A 27,561-nucleotide genomic window follows, 5' to 3' on the forward strand; every position below is an offset into this window, starting at 1 on the left:
AAGGCTCAATATTGGAAATAATGTTTTTTTTTTTTTCTGAGCCAAGAACCATTTAGAAAGCTCTGTTTGTAAAAGTGTGTCTCATTTAGAGTCCAGCAACTATCTGTATCAAGTTCCGAGTTTATGAACTTAATACTTTTCTGCCTCGCAGGCTCACAAACAGACTCAAATCCCTAGAGCTGCTTTTTGGACGCAGATTAAGCCTAGTCTCGGACTACAAAGGAAACAAAGAGTAGCCTTAATCAGTGTTTTCAGACCTGGGTAACTATGTCATGCTAAGTTTGTTCCAATGTAAGCATTACTACCCCCCTACTCTCAAAAAAAAAAAAAAAAAATCCAAAAAAAGCTAAATCCTATACAATTAATGTAGGGCTCCAGGGCAATGACCTACATTACCCCCTCATTAATGTTGGCGGTAAAGTACAGCAGCCTCCCTTCGCTCAGTTTTCTTTTTCCTCTATTCATTAGGGGCCATCTCTCAGTCGTCCTGCATTCTTCCCCCAATACGGACGCATGCTCCGAGGCTGGATCCATTCCTAAATCCCTCCCCAGCTCCTCCATTCAGGCCTGTTTCCATGGGGAATAGGAGAGACTATTGTCTTGCGTCTCCACCCTGCGTGGTGCAGGACTCATCTTGGCCCTGAAGCTTCATTCGTGCGCATTTGCTTGACGGTTTCCCACTTAGTGAAAAAAAGGTTTGTGCTACATAAATTATATGGTGTTAAGGTAGCTGGCGCTGGATGAATGCTTCACGCTGAGTTTGTTGGTGGACAGATAAACAATAGGCGCTGTACAGCTACAGTATGTGTGCTGCAGGGGTCACGGGGTTAAACTTTATGTTTATGTATGATGTGAATGGTTTATGATTATAGGAGCTAAAGTAATGAATAAATCACATTCACTGAAGATGAGACTTTCTGCGTCGGACAAGAAAAATAAACAATACAGCCATATTTATATTTTTGAATATTTTTTTATCTTAATAAAAAAATAAATATACTTTAAGTTTTCCATAAAACTTATTTTTAAGCAATATGCTTCAAATGAATAAACGTTGATCAACGTAGATGTTATGGCTGAATCAACGTCATACGTTTAACCTTTAAAAAAACCATAGCTCATTAAAATGAGAATCCTATGGTTAACAGAGTGTTAACAATAAACTTACAATACTTAAATACGGCGTACTTTTTTCTAGTAGCATTAAGGTGTACACAATATATACATCTATACGCAAAGGAGTACATTTGCAATATACTTTAAGTGCATTAAAAAAGTTCACAGAAGTTTATTATTAATTACAACAATTACAACTAAGTTGCCATAAGTTGTTCCAAAATAGTGCATTAAGTATATAATTATTTTATTTTACAAAAGTATGTACTTTTCCATGTTAACTTTTAAAACATATACTTAATACACTTTCCTTTTACAAGGGTTAACTTACATACAGTAAGCAGTATATACTGAAATTTACAGAAAACAAACAACAGAAAAAATAAATTTATGTTTTATGACTTTTCAAATTATTAATATAATAATGTACAGTAACATATACAGTGAAACATAGGGACACCCATTTTTATGTTTTTTTTTTTTTTTTTTTAGTTTAAAATTAAGTCTGGATTGTAGATTAACACTGAAGTCACCCAAATTATAAACAAAAAACTAAAAGTTAAGTTAGTTAAGTTAAGTTTACTAAATAGCTAACACACTTACATAAGTTAAGTTTGGTTATACTTGTTATCTAACTTGGTCATGCTTATCTTGCTTGTAGACCATCTAAAAACCATTAAACTCAATCAGAAACAAAACAAACCTAATGCTGGTCGAAATCTAAGATGGTCAATGAAGATAATTTTCACAACAGAATTCCAGTTTAATGACTGTTATTACTACTACCAACAGCTAGCTAAGCTAACATGCTACTTAGTTTAGCTCTGGAGGTAAACAGCAGAGTGAGTGACTGAAACACAGCTAACTGCTGCTAACAATAGAGGTAGGCTGCAACCTATTTTTTATGAATGGAAGAGGAAATAAGTCACAAACGTCCCACACCTACACACTGCAAACCACAGAGGACGACTGAGAGACGTGTGAGAGGTAGTAAAAAGAGAGAGAGAAAGAGACAGAACAGAAAGAGAGAGAGAAAAGTCCCACATCATCCCCCTGCTAGCCGCTAACATATATAACTTTATTTACAGTAATGGTGGCTGCAGTGTATACAACACCATTTTTTTTCTCAGAAGCCATGTGTAGATATGCTGTTGCAAAGTATTTTATGTTATATATTATTAATTAGAATTCATATTTGTGGACTGGTTAACCAGATACAGGAAGAGACAGAAACAGAGATGCAGACACATAGAGTGAGATACATACAGAGGGTTTATTTATTTATTATCCTTCACTTTTGTCATAATTTGTTTATTATTTTTGTATTTATTGAAATGTTTGCTTTGGCAACAGTTGTTGTTTGCAATGCATGCCAATAAAGCTATTTGAATTTGAGTGAGAGAGATACAGAAAGTGAGACACAGACAGAGAGAGAGAGAGATACAGAGAGTGAGATACAGACAGAGAAAGAGATACAGATAGTGAGATAGAGACAGAGAGAAACACAAACAGAGAGAGAGACCGAGAGATACAGAAGGAGAAAGAGAAAGCTACAGAGAGAGACAGAGAAATTCAGAGAAACAGAAAAAGACAGGCAGAGAGACATACACAGAGAGAGACAGAGAGAGAGATACAGAAAGAGATACATAAAGAGAGATAAAGAGATAAAAATATAGTGAAAGAGAGACATACATAAAGAGAGAGATACAGAGAGATGAAAGAGAGAGGTATAGAAAGAGATATACACTCTAAGAAATATAAGTACAGATTTGTACTTAAAAGAGTACAAAGCTTGTCGCTGGGGCTGTACCTTATATTGAGGCACAAAAAAGTACCTTTCAGTGAAAGTCCTTTTTTGTACCCATGGTTTTTGTGCCAGTAAAGATCATAAAGATTATAAACATTATCATCAACTGAATATGGCTCAAAAACTTGATGATACAAAATTGTCTGGCTTTCAAATAAAACATGTGCAATTTAAATATATATTGTTCATTAGTACAGTGATACAGAATACTGAATGTACCCTTTGGCTGGTTAAATGGTACAAATTTGTACTTATTGCTGTTAGAAATGACTTTGTACTTCAGAGGGAACAAATCTGACCCTGTAAAGACCAATATTATACCTTTGAGAGTACAATTATAAAGAGTGTACCTTCGAGTACAAAAAAGTACTCATATCGTACCTCTGTTTTTTAGAGTGTAGAGAGATACAGAACAAGAGAGAAATATAGTGAAAGAGAGACATACAGAAAAAAAAGATACACAGAGAGAGGGAGAGATTCAGAGAGAGACAAAGAAAGAGAATGAGAAAGATAACGAAAGGTAGTGAAAGAGAGAGAAAACTACAAAACGAGAGAGAAATATAAGGAGAGAAACAGAAAGAGATACAGAGAGATAGAGATACAGAAAGAGAGAGAGATATAAAAAGAGACAGACAGAGAGAGAGAGAGAGAGAGAGAGAGAGAGAGAGAGAGAGAGAGAGAGAGAGAGAGAGGTGAATATAAAGAGAGAAAAGTCCCGCACGGTGTCCCCCCGCCCCCTCGCTGATCTCAGCACTGTTTATACAGTAGTATCTCCTCCCCTCTTCTCCCCCCTCCTCCCGGATAAAGGCAGGCCGGTAGGCGCGCGTTCACATAAACCGGACTGATGCGTCCGCAGGCCGGACCGTCCCTCAGCGCCTCACCGACAGTTCCGGTCACCGGAGGCCGACAATGTCCGTAGCGAAGCCCCGGCATGGCCGCCTTACCTGCGGCCCGCAGCGCGCGTGCTTTTCCCTCCTGCACAGGCAAAGCAGCTTTCTGTACCGGGGGGGGCTCGCGGTGATAATCTGACTGCTTTATCCTGCTGCTGCTTGGGTTTGTGTGCGCGCGCTTGTGTGTGTGTGTGTGTATGTGTGTGCGTGTGTGTGAATGCGGCGGGATTTTAAGCTCTCTTTTGTTTGGGAGCGCGCGGCTGTGAAGAGCTCTCAGCGTTCCCCCCGCGACCTGCACGCTCGAGCCGCTTCTCCTGCTCCTGATTCCCTCGATGCTGCTATGACGTCCTGGCCGCGTGAAGAGCGCAACATTACCCTCCGGAGCGCGCTGGTCTTCATCATCCTCATCATCACTCTGTTCGCTGTTGCGTCCTGTCAGTTGGGTGAGTATGATGTATGATGCAGCGTGATGACTGTGAGTGTGATACTGATTGGATGATGTTTGGTGATTCCTTGTGTTGAACCTGACTTAGTTGTCACCTTGAGTATGGAGAAGGAAAAGTAGGGTTCATGACCTGAAGCATTCCAATGCATCATCTGTCAAACATGGTGGAGGCAGTGTAGGTAGGTAGGTAACTTTGGTGATGCCTTGTGTTGAGCCTGAGACTTACCTTGAGTTCATAGAAAAAAAGTTAGAGTTCAAGTTAATTCCAACGCATCATCTGTCAAACATGGTGAAGGCAGTGTTATTGGCTGGAGAGCAGAGGGGCTATATATGCACATGCTACTGTTCTGTTGGTAGGTAGGTAGGCACGTTTGGTGATGCTTTGTGTTGAGCCTGACTTGATTGGTTAATTTCTTGGTTCTTGATCTGAAGCATGCCAACGCATCATCTGTCAAACATGGTGGAGGCAGTGTAGGTAAGTTTGGTGATGCCTTGTGGTGAGCCTGCACTTTAACTGAACAGCAGTCAAATGAATTGAGCCTATAGTGGTTTAAGTGCTACCCACCGCGCCACCGCGCCGCCCAATACTGTATGAATACTTTATGATAAAAGAACACAAGAGCTTCTTAAGGCAAAGAAACCGAACGTGATAATGTGATAAATTGTGTTCTATTTATTTTTTTTGTGGTTTTTTGGTACTGTGAGGTCTGACAGGTTGTTTAAACCTGCATCACACTTGTCGATTTTGTTCTCAGTTTATCTTTGTTCTCAATTTTGAGTATCAGCATCATCAGGTATGTATGAGAAATTGGGGAACATGGTATCATATGTCTGCATTATCTCAGAATCCCCATATTATTTTATTATATTATATTCCCTAGCTAATACTATGCAATTTAGTATATTTAATTCTGCTTATCAGTAGACTTCCATCACTCAGATCACTAAACATCTGATGCCTCACTTAGCAGGAGCGTAGCAGGTGCACTGCTCACACTGCTTCCCCTCCTCTTCAGTGAGCTGTGCGCTCGAACTGACCGCCTGAAACCCCGACACGCCGGGCTGTTTCTCAGGAGGGGGTGTGCGTGATGTTTTTGGAAAGCGTAGCAGCTGGAGAAGAGTGCAGAAAGGGTAGTGGCTTGATAGAGACTTGCTCCTCATTCATGTGTAAATCACGTCGCTCTGTTTTCTTTTTTTTCCTCTGTGTCGCAGCGGAGAAGCGTTGTGCGTCACCCCTCGTCTCATCCTGCGAAGAATGCCTGAGCCGTGGACCGGAATGTGCCTGGTGCTTTCAGAAGGTAATGTGGAGGCTTTTGCTGTGCATTTTGCCTTGGTGCACACACAGCATTCCCTCCAACAGACCGGGCGATTTGGGTCGTGTTTAGTCTGACCCGTAGAAGTCCTGCTACCCCATCTCGTCACCCCCCAGCTTCCTAAATGACCCCACCCCCTCCCAAATCCCATTACATCTGTTTATTTGGGTGAGAAAAGCGCTTCTGTTTATTTACAGTAAGCTTAGAATTCCAGATTTCCCAACAGCACTAGTGGTTTATCCCACATAGCTTGTTTTAACACAGTAAACACGCAGACTACAGGCCGATAATACTTACCTCTGAACAGCGAAATAGCTACCGCTTAGCACAGTTAGCAGATAATGCTAATGCTGCTCCAGCAGTGGTATCCGGGGTTCGATGCAGGCTACAGGCCGATAATACTCACCTCTAAGCAGCGAAAGAGCTAGCGCTTAGCACAGTTAGTAAATAATGCTAATGCTGCTCCAGCAGTGCTAGCCAGGGTTACATGCAGACTACAGGCCGATAACACTCACCTCTGAATGACAAAAGAGCTAGCATTTAGCACAGTTAGCAGATAATGCTAATGCTGCTCCAGCAGTGGTATCCGGGGTTCGATGCAGGCTACAGGCCGATAATACTCACCTCTAAGCAGCGAAAGAACTAGCGCTTAGCACAGTTAGTAAATAATGCTAATGCTGCTCCAGCAGTGCTAGCCAGGGTTACATGCAGACTACAGGCCGATAACACTCACCTCTGAATGACAAAAGAGCTAGCATTTAGCACGGTTAGCAGATAGTGCTAATGCTGCTCCAGCAGTGGTAGCCGGGGTTAGCAGCAGACTACAGGCCGATAATACTCACCTCTAAGCAGCCATTTCTCATTTTCTGCAAATAAATTCTATAATTGACAATATTTGTATTTGTAATTTGAGGATAATGTTTCTGTAGTTTATATAATAAAACAACAATGTCCACTTTACTCAAACATAAACCTATAAATAGAACTATAAAATCTGAGAAACTGATTCAGAAACAGAAGTGGATTCTTATTTTTTTTTCCAGAGCTGTATATATAATAACACACAGCATTCCTTTTCACGATTTGGGTCGTGTTTAGTCTGACCTGTAGAAGTCCTGCTACCCCCTCTCTCGTCACCCCCCAGCTTCCTAACTGACCCCACCCCCTCCCAAGCACCCCTCCTTACATCTGCTGGACTCCTGGTCTCCGTCTGCATCCACAGGGCCCCCTTAAGCTCCAGCACCCTCTTAACAAGCCGCTTAGGGCCGGAGTGGCCGTGGGAACCCATAAAAAAGCCAGGCTGAGAGATCTAGAGATCTACAAACAGAGCCTGCAGTGTCAGGTGCTTTCCCAGCCCACACACAGACCATGACTGCCCTCATCTGTAGCTGGAAGATGGGGCTTCACACATTGACAGATGTTTTGACCTCCAGAGAAGAGCCATGACGAAAGACATAACCTCACTTAGCGCTTATTTTTAGTAACCTTTCAACTCCCACACACATCCACCCGATCAATAACACAGCTTGGGTCTGTGATGGAAAATATTTGGCAGTGTGTTGTTCCATCATCTGGCTAGAATTATGTCTTATATCACTGATGCTGAAGGAAGCCTGGGCTGGGGCTGCACAAAACAATTGTTTCAGCATTGTTACATCAATGTGCATTTGTGCAAAAGTGATCTATCAGACTATTAAGGAACACATAAGGAATCATAGTAGTAGTAGTAGTAACTTAAAAGTGTTAAACAAACCTAAATAATACTCTGTGAAAAAGCATTTAGGTGCTCTTATCTGGGGAGCTGTTAACTTGTGGTCTCTGTGGCTGGTAACTCTTATAAACTTATCATGTTCTAGCTTTCCTGGGGTGGTCCTGGTGAGTGCCAGTTTCATCATTACGTCATAACATATTTTTTGGTCTTTGCGGTGACTGCATTCGAGTGTACTTTAGTATCCTCTACTAAGTTCTTGAAATGTTTTAAATTGACTGACCTTCATTTTTTTTCTTAAAGTCATTTATTTTTCCTTAATTAGTTGAGTAGTTCTCGCTTCTCATAATCTGGATTCGAACATTACTCAAATATTCACTATTCACTGTATACCTGTAACTCTACCTCTTCACTACTTTACTTTAACTGATGCTCTCAAACTAACTTTATTAAGAGACAAGAAATTCAAGTAATTAACTCTTGAGGAGTTCAGCACAGCTGTTAACTGAAAGCCTTAATTCCAGGTGACTCTACCTCATAAAACTCACTGAGAAATTCCAAAAGCCAAGATGTGCAAAACTGTCTAATCTAAGCAAGAGTTGCTGCTTTGAGGAATCTAAATAAAAACATATTCTGTTTTACTAAATTACAAATTCCATGTGTTTTTCTTCATAATTTGGATGCCTTAGTATTAATATTTACAATGAGATTATGCAAGCTGTGAACTGAAGGCATTGCAAGAAGCTGAATTAATTGGTAATAAAGCATAGGGATGCACGATATATCTTTTAAGCCTTTTAAGGACGTGCGATGTCACTTTAGGGAAATTAAATCAAACACGTCATGTTGCAATGTCTTGATTCTTGACACGAGAAGTAGATACACAGCTCTGTCTCTGTGTCTGTGTGAGTGACATGCTGCTACTACCTAAGAAGTGTGAGCGGGAGGGGCAGGACTGAACAAGAGATAACTGCATGGCCTCCATCCACATGGTTGGGCACGTGCTTGTAAACGTGAGAACGTGTTGAAAGCTGTGCACCTCAATCCAGCACAGTTTTAAGGCGCAGATATTTCCGGTTACAGCTGAATTTACGCTTTTAATTCCAGAAAAACTCTTTTAATTGCCTTTTAAAAAACATTTAAATGCCTAATTAAAGGGCCGATTTACTGTTGTTTTGCTGTTTTCCTCTGGTTTTAGGGCTCAGCGGTCTTTTGTGGATTTATAGTAATCGAGTAGGAACAGCTCGTCTCGTCTCTTAGTCACTTTGCTCTGTACCTGCCAGCTGGCTCTGGTCACATGGTAATTGAGTCTTCAGCGGTTGTGTTCTGTTACACTCGACAGTCCTGTCTGGCAGGTTTAGCTGCCTGGATTTGTGATCAGATAAACACAGAACACGGTTTGAGCTGAGCTTCTCCTTCTGAAGGTTAAACTATAGTAACTAATACTGATACTGATAATAAAACTGATCATCTACTGACTACCATGCTTTTATAGGTCAACACTGTGCAGAGTTTATTGCTAACACTATTTAGGGGTGGCCGATATGGCCCTAAAATAATATCACAATATTTCATGGCATTTCATATGACAAAACACTGGAAAAAAAAAAAAAAAAAAAAAAAAAAAATATATATATATATATATATATATAATATCTAATAATAGTCTCTAGTGTATATATATAATATAAATTGAGAACATTGTGAATTTTTCTTTTTTCTGAAACAGCAAAAAAAAGAGGTACCCTGATGTGATAATTAGGGGTACAAGTATATACTAGTATTTTAATCAACACCACTAATATAAATACAATTGCATTTTACATTTCTTACATTATTTATTTTATTTAAATGTAAATAGCATGTGTCTAAAGAAGAATAAGTGTGATTAATAACCGTTAATCACAGAATATTGTTGTGACTAATAGGATAATTTTTTTATTGATTGAGAGTACTAATTTATTGCTGTTTTTCTTTTTTTTTTTTAAGATATTTCTTCCTCACGGAACTACTGGCCAGCATGTTAGTTTGTGTGAAAGATATTAAATATGTTTACTGAAGTAACATGTTAAAAAATACTGCAAATAAAGTGCCTTACAAAATAATCCATACCCTTAGAACTTTTCCATATTTTGTTACATTACAACCACAAACTTAAATATATTTAATTGGAATTTAATGGGAAAGAACAACACAAAGTGGTATACAATTGTTGAAGTGGAAAGAAAATTATGCATGATTCAAAACCTTATGAACTTGAGACAATAAGACCATAACGATCACTTTTTTGCTTTGGTATTATTCTGTATTTGTATTTGTATTCTGTGTTATACTGTATTATTATTCTGTATTTTTTCTATTTTTTATACATGTATACGTTTGTTTATATATCTGAATTAAATAATTAGACGGTATGTCTGGAAACCTTTGTGCATTCATTATGGATTGTTTCCGATTATTTTTTATATATTTTTTGCTATTCTAACAGAGTTTTATGGATGGAGCTCATGTAGGTGAAAGATGTGGTTCTGCTGCTCGGCTGCTGCTGAAAGGCTGTGGAGAGGAGTTTGTTGAGAATCCCAGTGTGAAGGTGGAGAACACCACTCTGAGCAGCTCCCAGGTGACTCCCAGAGACATCTCCATCCAACTGAGGCCAGGTGAGAAAGAATAGACTTTAACTTAATTTCATTTTAGTGTAAATACAGTATAATTTAAGTTCTGCCCTTGGGATTCGATTGGTAGGATTTAGGGTTTTTTGGGCAAAGCTTAGACTATAAAGCTTTGAGGCCCTTTTGAGGCTCATTGCTATCTTACACCCCACCAGCAGTCTATTTTCATGCCTTCTGCCTGCACTGTTTAAATAGCAACATCGCTTATAAATATACCATATTTTTCGCACTATAAGATGCACCGTACTATAAGGCGCACTATCCATAATCCTCTATTTTCTAGTCTAAATACATACATAGAGCGCATTATGCAACACTAGTAAGGAACAGGGGTGTCGCCATATTTTCCTTTTAATTCAGCAGCTCAACCTCTCGAATATAATCAAGAGGAAGATGGATGATTACAAGCCATCAAACCACCAAGCTGAACTGGTTGAATTTTTGCACCAGGAGTAAAGCAGCATAAAGTTATCCAAAAGCAGTGTGTAAGACTGGTGGAGGAGAACATGATGCTAAGATGCATGAAAAAAACTGTGATTAAAAACCATAAGGGTATTCCAGCAAATATTGATTTCTAAACTCTTAAAACTTTATCAATATGAACTTGTTTGTTTTCTTTGCATTATTTGAGGTCTGAAAGCTCTGCTTCTTTTTTGCTATTTCAGCCATTTCTCATTTTCTGTAAATAAATGCTCTAAATGACAATATTTTTATTTGGAATTTGGGAGAAATTTTGTCTGTAGTTTATAGAATAAAACAACGATGTTAATTTTACTCAAACATAAACCTATAAAAGTATATAATAAAATAATTTCTCCTCTCAGGGAGCGAGGCGAGCTTCATCGTGGAGGTGAAGCAGTTGGAGCGGTATCCTGTGGACCTGTACTACCTGGTGGACGTCTCGGCTTCCATGCAGGACAACTTAGATCGGCTAAAGACTGTGGGAGTGACCCTTTCTCACCGCATGAAGGAACATTCCAGCGACTTCAGAGTGGGGTTCGGATCATTCGTGGACAAGCCGGTCTCGCCCTATATTGACGTGAATCCTTCTAAAATTAGCAACCCTTGCAGGTAAGCCACTGTAATCACATTGTTTTCTGTAATTATTCACAATTAGTTACACCAATTTGTGTCAAATACAGCTCTGACCACTTTTCACTTTTTCCACCATTTTGCTATTTATAGGTTTATGTTTGAGTAAAATTAACATTTCTTCCAAATTTAACAAAAATAGTCATTTAGAGCATTGAGAAAGGGCTAAAATAGCAAAAAAGATGCAAAGAAAACGGGTTCATATTCATAAAGTTTTAAGTATTAAATTCAGAAATCAATATTTGGTGGCATAACCCTGATTTTTAGTGGATTAACCCACAGTTGTCGTCATGCATCTTGGCATCATGTTCTCTCCTCCACCAGTCTTACACACTGCTTTTGGATAACTTTATGCTGCTTTACTCCTGTTGCAAAAAATCAACAAGCAGTTCAGTTTGGTGGTTTGATGGCTTGTAATCATCCATCTTCCTCTTGATTATATTCCAGAGGTTTTTAATTTGGTAAAATCAAAGTAACTCTATTTGTTTTGTATATTATAAAATATATTAGCTCCTGTCCCATGACTTTTGGCATGCCAGTGAATTTGTGCTGTGTACATCTGGATTCTATCCTACTGCTCTGCACAGACTGGACTCTCTAGGAATTCTCTAGAAAGCCACAGTTTTTATCAAACCACTTTTAGTGACTTTTCCTCTTTATTATTAAATTATACAAAAAATGTAAAACTTGTTGGAATTCCCCTTTAATGTAATTTTTGAGTTTCCTTTTGAGTTTCCTCTCCTTAAAAACAAAGAATACTTTATCTGTATCTGTGTTATTGAATCAAAACATAGATACATAGTCCTATGAACTGAACACATACAGTAATACACAGATATGATAAGTATCTTTAACTGTGAAAAAAAATGACTGGTAATATCAGTGCTGGTTCAGTGAGGTGAAAGTTCCCCAGCAAGGCTGTTTACTTGTTAATCTGAGCTGTAGTTTTGTTTACGAGTGAATTGCAAAAGAATTGGACCTTGTGAGGGATCAGATGTGTGAGCGATAATAGTAATGATAATCCCTCAGAAATTACCAGTTTATTTAAAGCTGGTCATTTTAGGAAGGGGGCATTCCATCATAATATGCTTATATAATACAGTGTAGATACAGTTTATATAGAGTAAATATGTGTTGGCTTTATTATTAGAGTGATAATTTATTAAACTGTTCGATTAGGCATAACCAATGCTTATTTTTTTACCAATAAATTAACATTTTTTGCAAATGTGACCAACTTTTGTTACTATACACTATAATACATTTCTGTTTTTTTATTTTTTACAGTAAAACCATGCTGTAAATATTGTAAAACTATAGAACACTATGCATCCTGGGATGCCCTATGAGTAGAGATAGCTGCCACCTATTTACAGTATATACAGCTGTTTTTTTTTTTTTTTTAATGAAGAGAGAGCTTCAGTTTCTGAATCAGTTTCTCTGATTTTGCTATTTAAAAGTTTATGTTTGAGTAAAATGAACATTATTGTCATTTAGAGCATTTATTTGCAGAAAATGAGAAATGGCTGAAATAACAAAAAAAAAAGACACAGAGCTTTCAGACCTCAAATAATGCAAAGAAAACAAGTTCATATACATAAAGTTTTAAGTTCAGAAATCAATATTTGGTGGCTAAACCCTGGATTTTAATGGATAAACCCACAGTTGTCGTCATGCATCTTGGCATCGCGTTCTCCTCCACAAGTCTTGCACACTGCTTTTGGATAACTTTATGCGACTTCTGCTTGGTTTGATGGCTTGTGATCATCCATCTTCCTTTTGATTATATTCCAGAGTTTTCTAGTTTGATAAAATCAAAGAAACTCATCATTTTTAAGTGCTCTCTTATGTACAAAAGTATATATTTTCCTAAATATGATTCATTAAATTGTTGTTGTCTTTCAAAAGTGTATAATTGCTTTGTTATGCTATATTTTATTCTATTATCATTATGTCAGTAATTAGAACAAAATATCATCCTAGAACTGAAAGTTTTACTACTTTTATTCTAGTAGAAGAAGCGTGAAAAGGCATTTTTTTCTCGTAAATCTGAACTCTGTTTGAGTCTGTTTGTTAGTGACTTGCATAAGAAATGGACTTTGTGAGGTGGCAGCCGTGTGAGGGATAATCCCCCAGAAATTACCATCTTATTTTTTAACCTCAGACAATGACCTTTTTGTCAGACTGTGGAGAAAGCTCTGAAAATGATACATTTCTTGGCATTTTGCTAAAGGCCAGCTTTTGTTGCCGCTCTTTTGTCAGCAGTTTTTTTTTTTTTATATTTTCTTGATTTCTTTCTTGCACTGACGGAGTGAGTGACTAATGAGTTTCTTATGTGGATGAATAAGCGACGTTTCACTGTACAGACCAACAATGCAGACAGAAAGGCTTTTAATAAATAAAATAATGCAGTGTTTATAACGTGTGAGTTTGATTAAATGCTTTTTTTTTCACTTAAAATAATCATAAATCATATTAAAAAAACGACATAATTGCCTTGAGAAGCACTGGAGAGAAAAGCCACTTGACTAACCCCTGTGAACTCGCTGAAGTAGGCCGGGGAACACCAGCACATTCCATGGTGATCTCATTCATCGTAATGTGGGAATCTGATCCAGAGAGAGGCTCGTGTAATCTCTGCTGTCTTTCTTTTTTTTTTCTTTGTTTATGTCGTTTTAGTCTGTCTACTCTCTCTCTCTCTCTCTCTCTCTCTTTTTGCTCCCTTTTGCCCCTTTTTGGTCCATTTTTCCTCTCAAGTCAAGTCAAGTCAAGAGGCTTTTATTGTCATTACATCTGAGTACAGATACACAGTGAGGTAAAATTACGTTCCTCCGGAACCATGGTGCAACATAGAACCACAAGCAATAGACAACATAAAGTGCAGGAGTGACGACAGTGCAACATAAAACTATAACACTAAATAACAATAAATACAATAAATACAAAAGACGAGACAATTTAAAGACAGGACAGTGCAGTACCGATACGGTATAATAAAGTGTATAGTGGGGATAAGGTGCAGAGATGTGTAACATACTGGTGAGTGGGGTGGGGTTCAGCTCTGTCTCTGTGTGTTGAGGAGTCTGACTGCCTGGTGGATGAAGCTGTTGCAGAGTCTAGTAGTGGAGTGTCGGATGCTCCTGTATCTTCTCACTTCCTCTGCTCTTTCTCTCTCTCTCTTTGCAGTGATTATGATGTTCACTGTCGGCCGGCTCACGGCTTCATCCATGTCCTTCCCGTCACAGAGAACATGACGGACTTTAAGCAGGTGATCCAGCAGCAGAGGATCTCTGGAAACATGGACACGCCGGAGGGAGGCTTTGACGCCATGCTGCAGGCGGCTGTGTGTCAGGTATACAACATCTTATTTCAGTCTTAGAGCCCTAGCAAACACGAAGCTCGTTGCTATCTTACACCTAGGCCTGTCACGATAACAACATTTTCAGGACGATATATTGCGCCAGAAATTATTGCGATAAACGATAATATGGTCATTTTAAAGTGCCACTACACTAAAAGCTTTTTTTCTGTTTCTGGGCTCCCAAAGAAGCTTTAAGGTAGTGTTCCACAGTAATAAAATACTAGCATAATACTACTTACTATTACATCAGTTTACAGTTAAACTAACTTTTTATTATTAAGAACAGACTTAATGGCTTCCAATATAAAACTAATTTAATATCCTAAATAACTAAAACAAATAAAGTACAACCAACCTGGGACTCTGTGGGATCTGAGAAAACTACACTAAATATTAAACATAATTAAACATTAAATATTAAGTAACATTTACATTAATTCAGCTTTTTTTAAAACTCTGGACTCAACACAAAGGCACTTGCAGATTTTTTTTTCTGATCATGTATATATGGTGTTGTTGCTACAGTATTTCGGTGGGGGAAAACACAGGAGCTCCACTGACTGAAGTGAACCCAGACAACAGTCAATCATCACAGGTTTATTTCACGTTACGCCCAAAATTAACCACATCCATGAATAGATAGATAATTAGTTCAGCCTTTTGCATGTTTCAAACCGTGCAAGGCTTAGTTTTTCCGCCCTCAATCCCTAAATCCTACTGCACAATCCACAATTGACCCGTGTGCTATAGATCGATAAAATAGGGCTCCTACACTCAGTGAAGCTGCATTTCTTAGCACTATTCCCACTATTCACTATTCCCTGCAGGAATGTTTCTATAAGAATGCATGGGATGCTTGACTTATCTAATTACACAGATAATCATCCGGGATGCTCTTGCTGTTTAGGAGGGTAATGTAGCTAACAACTCATGGAAACTGAACAGTTAGCATAGCTTTGCTTATTAGCATTGGTAGCATTCCTAAATTAATACACGTTTCAAAAAAATTTGAGAAAGCAAATATTATTCTTTAATGCAGTGTTTCCCATCTCTTACATGGTCCTTGAGGAATCTATTTAAGTGGATTCCCAGTTCGTGCTGTATATCTGTTTTTGCACAAGTTTGATTTTTTAATTAAGAGTTTGCATATTCATGAAGCACATGCAAAACAAAAAAAGAGAGGGTTCTGATTGGCCAGTTCTCTGCAAAGAGTCTATGAGTCTATGAGTCATTTAATGCAGTGTTTTTTTTTTACCCCTCCTGGATGGGATGCGTTCAGGAGCATCATGGCTCCCATCAAAACTCATTTCACCTCAGACTACTCTAAAGTATATCCAGGTCTGGTAAAAGTAAAAAAACATTGAAAGTCTTGCCCTCTGTACAGTTGGTAATAGTGATGTCTGCAGATATGCCAAGGTAAAAAAAGTCGCCACTACTGATTTGAACTATGCTGCGTAGGCAGGCTCTTGTCTTTTTCTACCTTCATCCCTTGACTGACTATCTCGGCTATCTCGGCTCTTGAGGTTTCTGTGCACGCTCCTATCAACACAGGTTCAGTAGCATGTCTGAATGCCCTGAGTGTGTGGGATTCCTTTAGAATGGTACACACTCATCCTGCGGTCGGCGGCCCTGGTAACGGGTCAGTCCTCTGACTGTGCAGTTAATCCACTAGTCCTGAGCCAGACTGTGTGATTAATGCAGATTCTATGTTAGAAATCCTTTTTTAGTGTGGGATAAAAAATCCAGCCTTTTATTGTGGTTGACTGAACGTTTTGATTTGGCCTTCTGGTGATGATTTAGGCTGATCCCGGGCTAGGCTTGTGTTTTAGTGTAAGACCTTCACTTTAAAGTGAAGACTAAGCTTAAGCACTAGCAGCCTAGAAATATTGTCATTTAGAGCATTTATTTGCAGAAAATGAGAAATGGCTGAAATAACAAAAAAAAAAAGATAAATAATGCAAAGAAAACAGGTTCATATTCATAATTTAAGTTTTAATGTTCATAAATCAATATTTGGTGGAATGACCCTGATTTTTAATCACAGTTTTATGTATCTTGGCATCATGTTCTCCTCCACCAGTCTTACACACTGCTTTTGGATAACTTTATGCCACTCCTTCCACTATGATCGTGAGATCGCTGGTTTGAATCCTGGTTATGCAGCTTGCCGTGATCTTTTTTTTTTTTGTATTATTGTTTTATTTATTTAGATTGCTCAAACATTTTTATATTCTGAAATTTCAATAATTAAGTATTCTTGATGCTAAAAGTTGATACTTAAATCTATTTATAAAATGAATTGCTCTTTAAAAGATGGCAGTATTATTTATTGCAATTATTTAATGGACAATATATTGCCAAAAAGGATCAAGGGAAATGCCTAGCCAAAAGTCATGGGACATGATAACCTGTAACAGTGTACCTCGGTAGCTTTTGTTACTTTGGAAAAAGATTCTTTGCTGAGTGCCGTAAATACTTTAAAACTGAGTAAGAAGCAAAACTTGTAAATCCTGGATGTGATATTTATCCAAACCCTCGCTTTAGGTAATAATGGCTATTTTAGAACCTCAGTCACTGCAAAAGCTCGCAAACAACGCATGGGAATGAGTGTATAAAGTTACCCCCTACCTGAAGGAAGAATGCAAGTAGAAACTGCCACTTCATCCGTTACGCCGGGGGGGTCTGAATCAGTCTGTGTCACTGAATCTGGCCGTGCTTTTTACAGATATCATGGGGAAGACCCGGGGAGCCTGTGCCAGCTTTAATTATCCTTATTCAGCTTCACACACAGTGCATGAGGTCTGATTCACTCTGCACACTAATAGCTGTGCAGATGCTTTTAGACTGACTGGGCTCAGAGTAGCAACAGAGTAGTATTTTTGTTTTTTAGCCTTTTTTTTATTTATTTTTTTATTTTGCTTCATGAATCATATGGAAGACCCAAACTGCCAAAATAAAATAAATAAAAAGGTAAAGAAGAATTATAATTAATATAAAAATAATACATAAACATATACATAAAAACATAAAAATACATAAAAATAAATATCTTAATAAATTGTTATTTATGGGTTTCCTAATTAACATTGTTAAAGTTTTATTAACAAATTCATTTGTTTATTTACTTGCATAACTTAGGAAAACAAGGAAAAAGAGAAATAAATAAATTGGTAAATAATAAATAAATGCAGAAATAAATAACTCGGTAAATAAATGAATGCAGAAATAAACAAATTGGTAAATAAGTGAATGCAAAAATAAATAAATTGGTAAATAAAAGAATGTAGATATAAATAAATTGGTAAATAAGTGAATGTAGAAATAAATAAATTGGTAAATAAATGAATGCAAAAATAAATAAATTGGTAAATAAATGAATCCAGAAATAAATAAATTGGTAAATACGTGAATGTATAAATAAATAAATTGGTAAATAAATGAATCCAGAAATAAATAAATTGGTAAATACGTGAATGTAGAAATAAATAAATTGGTAAATAAATGAATCCATAAATAAATAAATTGGTAAATACGTGAATGCAGAAATAAATAAATTGCTTAATAAATTAATGCAGAAACTAAAATAGTTACCTAAAGAAATAAATGAATCAAAAGAAAAATTAAACAATGGTAATAAAGAAACCCATTAATAACAAGTTATTTTTATGTATATATATATATTTTTTATTTTAATCATAATTATTCTTTGCCGTTTTAATTACCATAGTGATTTACTTACGTTTTTATTTATTTATTTATTTATTTATTTATTTTAATTTAGTCAGTTTTGCTCCTCCATAGAATCACTGCATGCTGCCTGTGCTGAATCTGCTACAGCCCTCCTAAGCCTGACCTTGAATCTGCAGAAAGGCGAGATAACTGCAGCCACTCTGGAACAGAAAGTGGAACCAGGCTGTGATTAATGGAGTACTCAGATTAGCAGGGCTGTGATTAAATAACTAAAGCCCTGGTTAATATTGGACTTTAATGCTGGGCTTGGATCTCCTGAAGTCTTCTTTATCTTTCAGTTCATTCTGCTCTGGGTAATGTTTTTTCTTTGCAGGAAAAAAGCACAGAAAAATAAAAACTGCACCAGATCACTGAATCACTGAATGCCTGCCAGGGGTTCCCACATGCTTCTAAAAGCAGCTCATAGTCTTCAGTGTAATTATAGCTCTGGTGGTGAATGCTAGTGAGCCAGCGTTTTAGAACCTCTGCTGAGATAACGCAGCGTTTAAACATAAAACCTAAACCAAACCCTTATTTTAACCCTAACCAAAAACTCAATTGTTAACACTGACCTTAGATATGGTGAGATTTTGTTTGTGTAAGGCCCACACAGACCAAATTCTCACACAGAGCTCTACAAAAAGGATATTTTTACTTTTGTGAAAGGAACTGTACTGTACTTTTGATATTAAATGATTTATGAAAAAATATAAAAGGTAACTTTTATTACTGTACCTTTTATAACTAGTTCTGGGTCGAGGGGAAATTAAAACGAGTGTTCCTGCAATGCCAAAGAAGCTAACGCTAGCCAGTTAGCATTACAAGCTAACATCCTGGAATAACAGTAGCTCAGCTTTGTCCTATCTGGAGATAAATGAGAACAGCACTTTATCTGAGGAGCTCCTGCTGCTGTTCCTCATTTTTTGAGTGTTTTTATCCGAGTAAAATGAAAAAAAAAAAAAAAAAAAAAACAACAGCAAACAGAAATTATTCACTCAGAAAAGAGAGGAATGACGAGCCCAGAAAACAATCCTGGGTACAGAATAATTTATTCAGCTAAGAGATAAAACGTATAAATAAATAAACTTAAAGAGCAGTAACTATAGGCATTTTAAATGTAATAATACTGTAGCTTGAAAGATAATTTTGTTATTTATGCACACTGAACTAAATTTATTTATTAACTTGAGAAAGAAGGAAATTGTGGTCTCAACTTGACCTTCCAGCTGCCATTTCTTTATATAAAAAATAATGTTAAGATAAGATAAGATAAGATTTATTATCCCACTCTGGGAAATTTGTATCGTTTCAGCAGTATAAACGATAGAATAAAAAGTGCAAAGAGTATAAAAAACAATCTATTATCTAAACAAAATAAGTAAATAAATCTACAAATTTACAAGTGATCATTTAAAAAATATAAAAATAAAAAAGGCTAGGCTATTTGAAAAGTGCTAGGCAGCTGCTTAGAGGAGCCCATGGCAACCCAAAAACAGTAGACTAAAAAAAAAAAATATTTAATTTAATTTAATGTTTCACCGTTTGTAAATTAGTGCATCTTCTATAATCATTTGTTTAATTGTGCACAAACTTTTGCATGCCACCTAGGTCTGTCACAATAACCACATTTTATCAGTGATATATTGTCTCAGGAATAATTCTATTAAAGATTTTATTGTTATTTTAAAATAATGCAAAGGTAGAAATCGCTAACTTTGAATTGTTCACCAAATTCCTGCTTTAGCGCCAAATTATTGGGTCTTTAAATCAGGTTTAATTTTTGCAGAAGGACATTGGCTGGCGTCCCGAGGCGAAGCATCTTCTGCTGGTCATGACTGACCAGCCATCCCATCTGGCCCTGGACAGCAAACTGGCGGGCATTGTGGTGCCCCATGATGGACGGTGCCATCTAGTGGACAATATGTACTCCCAGTCTGCCAACATGGTAAGAGTACACACCAATAATTTCATATATTACTATAAAGGCTTCTCTGATTGGTAACCATTGAGAAAAGCTTGTTGGTGCTTCATAGAATGGGCAGAACCCTTATTCATTCATTTAAGCTTCTTAAGGTTTCTTTGAGATGGATGTAGAACCATTGTCTAAAGAATTAAAGAACAGTCAGTCATAATGTATGCATGATTAAAGTGAATTTATAACAAAATATTAATAATGCATTAATAATTAAGCGTTTATTTCTTTTATTGTTGACGATTATGAAGCTTACAGCCAAAGAAAACCCAAAAATCAGTGTTTCAGATAATTAGAATATTATATAATATATAGACCAATTGGTACTTTTGGCAGTGTGGGCAGTGTGCCAAGTCCTGCTGGAAAATGAAATCTGCATCTCCATAAAAGTTGTCAGTAGCAGATGGAAGCATGAAGTGCTGTAAGTGACTTTGGACTTATGTGGATAAAACACAGTGGATCAACACCAGCAGATGTTGCACATGTCTCTCCAAACAAACCATCACTGATTGGTGGAAACTTCACACTAGACCTTGAGCAGTTTGGACTGTGTGTCTCTCCACTCTTCCTCCAGACTCTGCTCCCTTGATTTTCTTTAAATAAAATGTTAAATTTACTGATGATCAGTGATGGTTTGGAGAGCCCGGGAAATCTTACAGCACTTCATGCTTCCCTTTGCTGTGAAAGTTTTATGGAGATGTGGATTTCATTTTCCAGCAGGACACACTGCCAAAAGTACCAATTGGTCTTATTATATAAAATTCTAATTTTCTGAGAAACTGATATTTGGGTTCATATATATATATATATATATATATATATATATATATATATTCCAATAATTCAGTTCAAAATGTGAAATATCATATATATATATATATATATATATATATATATATATATATATATATATATATGAGATTTCACATTTTGAACTGAATTATTGGATTTCTCATTTCCCTTTAGGAGCACCCGACCATCGGTCAGCTGGCAGAGAAGCTGCTGGAAAACAACATCTACTCCATCTTTGCTGTGGATCAGATGCAATATAAGTGGTATGAGGTAATTTCTCACAGACCAAGATTATGGATTTGTGTTTTTATTAGGTACACTGTAAATTGGATATTTCTAAACAATACTCAACTATTTTGAGTTAGCTGAACTCAGATTTGTGAGCACATATACTGTACTATTCAAACTGAGATCTTTGTTGAGTTGAACCAACTTATAATAATAACTGAGTTTAGTCTGTTTTGCCATTAACAGCTTCTTTTCTATTGGCTTCTGTCACAATCTATTTGCATACTGGGTGTGTCCAACAGTTTCTGACACTCTGAACACTCACCATCAGTGTGTAGTGATTCCCCCTTGGCTACCTTAGAAATAAATCAACTTCCCCGTTAGTTGTAATAACTAAACTAAATTAGTTTTAATTTATGCTAACTTAAGTTTTCATTCCCCATTACTTTTTTTTATTTGATTTTTTTAAGGCAAGCGAGTTTCCTCAAATTCTTTTAAGTAAACTCAACTTATCTGGTCTTACAGTATAACAGAAAAAAAGTTAAATTAACTTCCCCTTTAGCTGTAATAACTTGATTTTTCTAAGTTATGCTAACTTAAGTTTTCATTCACCGTTACTTAAAAATTTGGAGCAAATCGACTGCCTTAAAAAAGTTAAGTAAACTCAACTTATCTGGTCTTACAGTATAACAAAAATATTTAAAAAAAGTTAAATCTTCTAGTTAAATTTTTGTTTTGTTGTAATAACTTGATGTCGTAATTTATGCTAACTTAAGTTTTCATTCCCCATTACTTAACTTTTTTTAAATTATTTTTTAAGGCAACCGGTTTCCTCAATTTTTTTAAAGTAAATTCAATTGATCCAAGCTTTCAGTGTGCCCTCAGAACAAGCAGAACCAGGATGACTCTTCCTTATTGCAGATTTCTTCTTGTGTTTGCTCTTTCTCTTTCTGAACAGGATGTGGTGGACTTTCTTCCAGGAACCTACCTGGGGAAATTGCTTCCCAAAGCTTCTAATCTCACCAACCTGGTGGTGGACGCCTACAAGGTAAACTAACGCATCTCTTTCTGTTTCTGTTTTACTCTCTATGCCTTTTAACTTATTAAACTTATTCAAGTGCAGGTCTCAGTTTTTATATGTGTCAAACGCCCACTTCTACTCACTCAACCCACCCACCCACCCACCCACCGTGGGTGGCTACTGTTTTCCTTTCATTTTCAAGTAGGAAACTACACACATGGGTGCTGTACTCATAAAGGTGCTCAGTGTTTCCTGATCTGACTCATGGACGTAACTCCTGAGTGTCTGAGTGGAAAAACACCGGCTGGGTGATCTGAGGTGGAAACAGGGGGAATGTTTCTGGTGCTGTTCGGCCGGGTAAAGGCCATAATCTCTACAGAGGCACAGAAATCTATTGTCCTCCTCCCGGAATCTGCAAAAAACCCACAGACCCCGCCGAACAGAGGCCTGCATTATTAAAGCGCTCCGATCGCCGCAGTGACTCTCCACCGTGTCCCGCTCAACCGGCAAACACAAAACCGCTATTTTTAGAGCCAATTCTGCACCATCCTCCCCCACACACAACTCAACCTGCCCTCACCAAGCCTGATTACAGCCTGGAACAATAGAACCTCTCTGACACCCTGACACTGAGAAACACTGTGATCTCTACATCTCTTTCTTTCTCTCTCTCTCTCCCTCTCTCTTTCTGCTTATCTGTTGTTCTGATTAGGGCTGGGCGATACGGCTCTAAAATAATATCACGATATTTCAGGGTATTTTTGAGATAACGATATACTTGGCGATATAGGAAAACAGAAAAATAATTCATTCATTTCAGGAATATAGTGTAACAGTATAACAGAATAATCATAATGTGGCAAAATAAATAATATAGCATAAAATAATATATCGCAGCAAAGAAATATTGTAGAATATTTAGTGCATGCATATAAACTGCAAACTAAAACAATTATACAATAAATACACTTAAAAAGCTTCACAGTAAATAATAGACTACGTTTAAGACAGAGCAGCCCTATTATCACGATATGGATTTTTAATATCATGATATTTCTCGGTCACAATATATTGTATACGATATAATATTGCCCACCCCTATTTCTGATCTCTCCCTCTTTCTCAATTTCTCTTTCTCTTATCTCTGTATCTCTCTTTTATTCAATTCCTCCCCCTCTCATTCTCTCTCTGTTTCAGTATTGATCAAACTTCACACTCATATTTCAATTTTTCTTTTCTCTTCAATTTCTCTGCCACTAATTCAATTTATTTTAAAGACGTATTTTATCTCTGTATCTCTCTTTTACTCAATTCCTCCTCTCTCTCTATATTTCTAATTCTCTTGTGCTCTCTCTCTCTCTCTCTCTCTCTCTCTCTCAGAATTGATCAAACTTCACACTTTCTTTTCTCTTTAATTTCTCTGCCACTAATTCAATTTCTGTGTCTCTCTTTTACTCAGTCCATTATCTCTCCCTCTGTCTCAATTTCATTCTTTCAATTTCTCTGCCACTCTCTTAATTTCTCTTTGCTTTTAGCATTCTCTCTCTTTTTCTCTATTCCTGTATATTTCTTTTGTTCAATTCCTCCCCATCTCTTTCTCTCTCTCTCTCTTTCTCTCATTCTCTCTTTTTTGTCTCTTCTTTTCAATTTCTCTGCCACTAATTCAATTTCTTTTTCTTTCTGCCATTCTCACTCTTTCTCTTTCTTTATCTCTGTTTCTTTCTTTTATTCAATTCCTCCTGTCTCTCTCTCTCTCGTTATCTCATGCTTTCTCTCTGTCTCTCTGTTTCAGTATTGATCAAACCTCAACTCTTTCTTTCGCTTCTCTTCAATTTCTCTGTCACTTTCTCAATTTCTCTTTCCTTTTGGCATTCTCATTCTTCCTCTTTTTCTCCATCTCTGTATCTTTATTTTACTCAATCCCTCCTTTCTCCCCCTTTCTTAATTTCTCCTTCACATTCAATTTCATTCTTTCAATTTCTCTGCCACTCTCTTAATTTCTCTATTTGTTTGGCATTCTCATTCTTCCTCTTTCTTTTATTTCTGCATCTTTCTTTTATTTAAATCCTCCTCCCTCTCTCTCTCTCTTAATCTCTGTCTTTCTTTCTCTTCTTTCTTTTTTGTCTTTTCTCTGTATCTCTCTTCCCCTCTCTCCTTTTTTCACAATTTCTCTTTATAGTCTCTTTTATTGTATACTTTTTGTCTCTTTTATTCAATCCTCTTCTCTACCTTTCACAATTTCTCCTTTTCCTTTTTAAATTTTCCTTTTTATCAAAGTCTCCTTTTCAACTTCCCTTTCAGTTTCCATAACATTTCTGTCACTTTTCAGTCTGAATGTCTCTGCAGGTCTCAGTTTCTCTCTTATCTCCTCTCTTCTCCTCCTGTAGAAGCTGCTGTCGGAGGTCGGGGTGGAGGTGGGAGTGGAGGACAGTGAAGCTCACAGGTTCTGGGTGAGAGTCTCAGCGATCTGCCCGAACGGATCCACCGAGACGAACGGCAGATGCTCCAACGTTCAGCCCAAACAAACAGTACGGAAAACTCTCCTCCTCTAAACACGCTCATCAGTTCCAGACCCGTTTCTGTGGTTGTTTTAATGCTGTAATGAAGAATAAGATCTTATGAATGTAAATCATTTTCCCTAGAACCCTGCAGGTCAATAGTTAACCTTTCAGACGGCCAGAGAACACGCCACACAGCGGCACCAGCCATCTGTTCTTCATTCTTACAGTGTGAGAACCCGAAAAACCTGGTATAACACACTGCAAAACAGTTCTACTTGTCTTATCTGCAGTTTTACAGGGTTCTTCCTCTGAGTGATGCCTTAGAAAACAAGCATCTTAAAGATTTAAATAATTAAATAAATTAAATTAAACAAACTCAAGCGCTTTACTCACCCAAATAAACAGTTTTCAGGAGAGAAATCTGTGTAGATTAACATCCAGTTTTTTTAAGAATTACAGTTTTTTTTAATAAGGCGCTTCTCTTGCTCAATTTAATGTAGGCATCCTTAGTAGTGTAGCTTAATGCTCCTTATAATCCGGAGCGACTTATGTATGAAAATAGACCAGAAAATAGACGTTCATTGGTAACTATAGTCTGAAAAATTGTTTCCTTTTTAGTTAGTTATAGTTTGCGACTCGGTTCTGATACATCAGCTCACAGACGCAGCCTTGTGCTGATCTACATCACCCTAGGAGTGTTGAGGGGAAAGAGTACCCACCCAGAGAGAGCAATGCCATTGGTGTGTGTGCTCTCTCAGGGCTCCTGCATAAACAGGATTCGAACTGGCAATCTCCTGAATAATGTGTTAACTAATAACTGAACAATAAACCTATAAGCTTTAGTGGGTTTTTCTATGAGATCACTCAAATATCCTTATCACTTTTATTTCTACAAGTGTCGAGGATAAAAAATATATAAATAATACTGTTTTATCTGAAAGTGTGAGGAGAAAGAGGGACTTTGTGCGCACAAGATATTCTTTGTTAATATTCCCAAAGCTCTAAAACCCCCGTCCTTCACAAAACGAGATATCAGATACCGGAACAGGGAAGCTCTATCTTACGGGGCCTAAAAGAGAAAGTGTGCTCGTTTATAGTGTTTTGTTTTTTCCAAGGCCACTTGAGGAGGCGATTAGACTCCGCTGAGCAGATTATTACAATCCACTTTACAGGAAACAGCCTGATATGCTGGAATCACAAGACCTTTATGTAATACAGGCTCTCGCTGTGACAAAGAGCCATTTAATCTGAAACAAACTCTGATACAATCGGCCGCTACAATAGGCAATGTTATCAAAGCTGAGGCACGACCACACGTAGGACTGATGTTCAAGGACTTTATTCAGAGCTGGAATCTGAGATGAGTTGTTCTGAAACTGCCGTTTTTTCATTAAGTATTCTTTCTTTCATGATATCCAGTGACTCAGCTTTTAATATTTATACACTCTTCCCGTCTGCTGTATATAGAGTAGGAGTGTTGGACTGGAATAGTGTTTTGTTTTATTTTCCAGCTCACCTCACTGTATTCATGAAGGATTTCATTTTAATCATGTGTATCAGATACTAATAATGTCTAAATAGAAAATCGCTTTTTGTTTTGATCTGTTTAATCCAGCTGTTCTTTGCACTTCATCAAAACTCCACTACTTTAAAATAAGACTACCTTTATAAAGCATTTATAAATAGTTTACAATTAGTTTATTAATGGTTACTAATTAGGTTGTAAATGCCTTATAAATCATTAATAATCAGTTATAAAACATTCGTAGAAAGGGGCAACAGTATAGATGGCTGTGTAATATAGTTCACTATTGGACAAACAACAGGTCATTGTTGCCTTTTCTACGTGTTCTATGTGTTCTAACTGATTATTAATGATTTTTAAGGCATTTACAACCTAATTAGTAACCATTAATAAACTTATTGTAAACCATTTATAAACCCTTTATAAGGGTAGTCTTATTTTAAAGTGGTGCCAAAAAGTGTTATATTGCATTCTGCCTCAAAAATTTTAACGTTTTTTTCTCCTGTAAAGTTGCCTTTTCAACAACACACAGCTTTAATTGAGGTAATGAACGCTAGTTTAGCTCCATATTCCACCTTCAATAACTTGGAAAGGGGTAACATATAATCAGAGTGTGTGTGTGTGTGTGTGTGTGTGTGTTTGTGTGTGAGAGAAAGCATACATTTTAGCAAAAAAAGTAATTACTTTCTGAACTTGAGCGTAGCAACACTATGTCTATATTGCTAACTAAAATCGCTAATGCTTCCCTAGCTAACAAGTGTTACAGGTTAATAGAACGTTTTCTGAACTTTACAGTTAACATTTAGTCTGTCAAGGTTTCTGGATGTTCTTAGAAAGTTTTTATAACTGTACAGTGGGTGAAACTTTCTGTTTTTTACTTTTACCAGACATGGATATACTTTAGAACAGTCTGAGGTGAAATGAGTTTTGATGGGAGCCATGATGCTCCTGAACGCATCCCATCTAGAAGGGGAAAATAAAAAATAAAAAAACACTGCCCGCCCACACTAAAAACTGATTGGCTGACTCAGACTCTTTGTAGAGAACAGGCCAATCAGAAACCTATCTGTTTTGCATGTGCTTCATGAATATGCACACGAGACGAGCACCTTGTGTAATCTACCTTCTGAACTTGAGCGTAGCAGCACTATGTCAATAATGCTAATTAAAATCGCTAATGCTTTCCTAGCTAACGAGTGTTACAGGTTAATAGAAAGTTTCCTGAATTATACAGGTAACATTCAATCTGTCAAGGTTTCTGGATGTTCTAAGAAAGTTTTTATTTAATGTTAAAGTTTCCAGAAGAAATTTATTCTTAGAATAAAATGCTTATTTTATCACTAGAACTGTGAAAAAGAGACAAGATAACGATTTCTAACTAAGCAGGGAGTG

The 27,561-nt window shown here is 37.0% G+C and overlaps 1 protein-coding gene across 1 annotated transcript in view; it reads left to right on the forward strand.

Annotated features, from left to right (window-relative positions):
* The first annotated feature begins 3,724 nt into the window (after positions 1 to 3,724).
* itgb8 (integrin, beta 8) overlaps positions 3,725 to 27,561 on the forward strand; it is a 37,300-nt gene continuing 13,463 nt past the window's right edge. The window contains exons 1-9 of the mRNA XM_022668011.2: positions 3,725 to 4,256; positions 5,471 to 5,556; positions 9,768 to 9,936; positions 10,773 to 11,019; positions 14,227 to 14,392; positions 19,917 to 20,075; positions 21,069 to 21,164; positions 22,081 to 22,170; positions 24,531 to 24,671. Coding sequence (XP_022523732.2) covers positions 4,031 to 4,256; positions 5,471 to 5,556; positions 9,768 to 9,936; positions 10,773 to 11,019; positions 14,227 to 14,392; positions 19,917 to 20,075; positions 21,069 to 21,164; positions 22,081 to 22,170; positions 24,531 to 24,671 — 1,380 coding nt within the window. The 5' untranslated portion in view covers positions 3,725 to 4,030. The remainder of the gene's footprint in view (positions 4,257 to 5,470; positions 5,557 to 9,767; positions 9,937 to 10,772; positions 11,020 to 14,226; positions 14,393 to 19,916; positions 20,076 to 21,068; positions 21,165 to 22,080; positions 22,171 to 24,530; positions 24,672 to 27,561) is intronic.

This window comes from Astyanax mexicanus, chromosome 3, assembly GCF_023375975.1.
Source record: "Astyanax mexicanus isolate ESR-SI-001 chromosome 3, AstMex3_surface, whole genome shotgun sequence".
NCBI lineage: Eukaryota > Metazoa > Chordata > Actinopteri > Characiformes > Acestrorhamphidae > Astyanax > Astyanax mexicanus.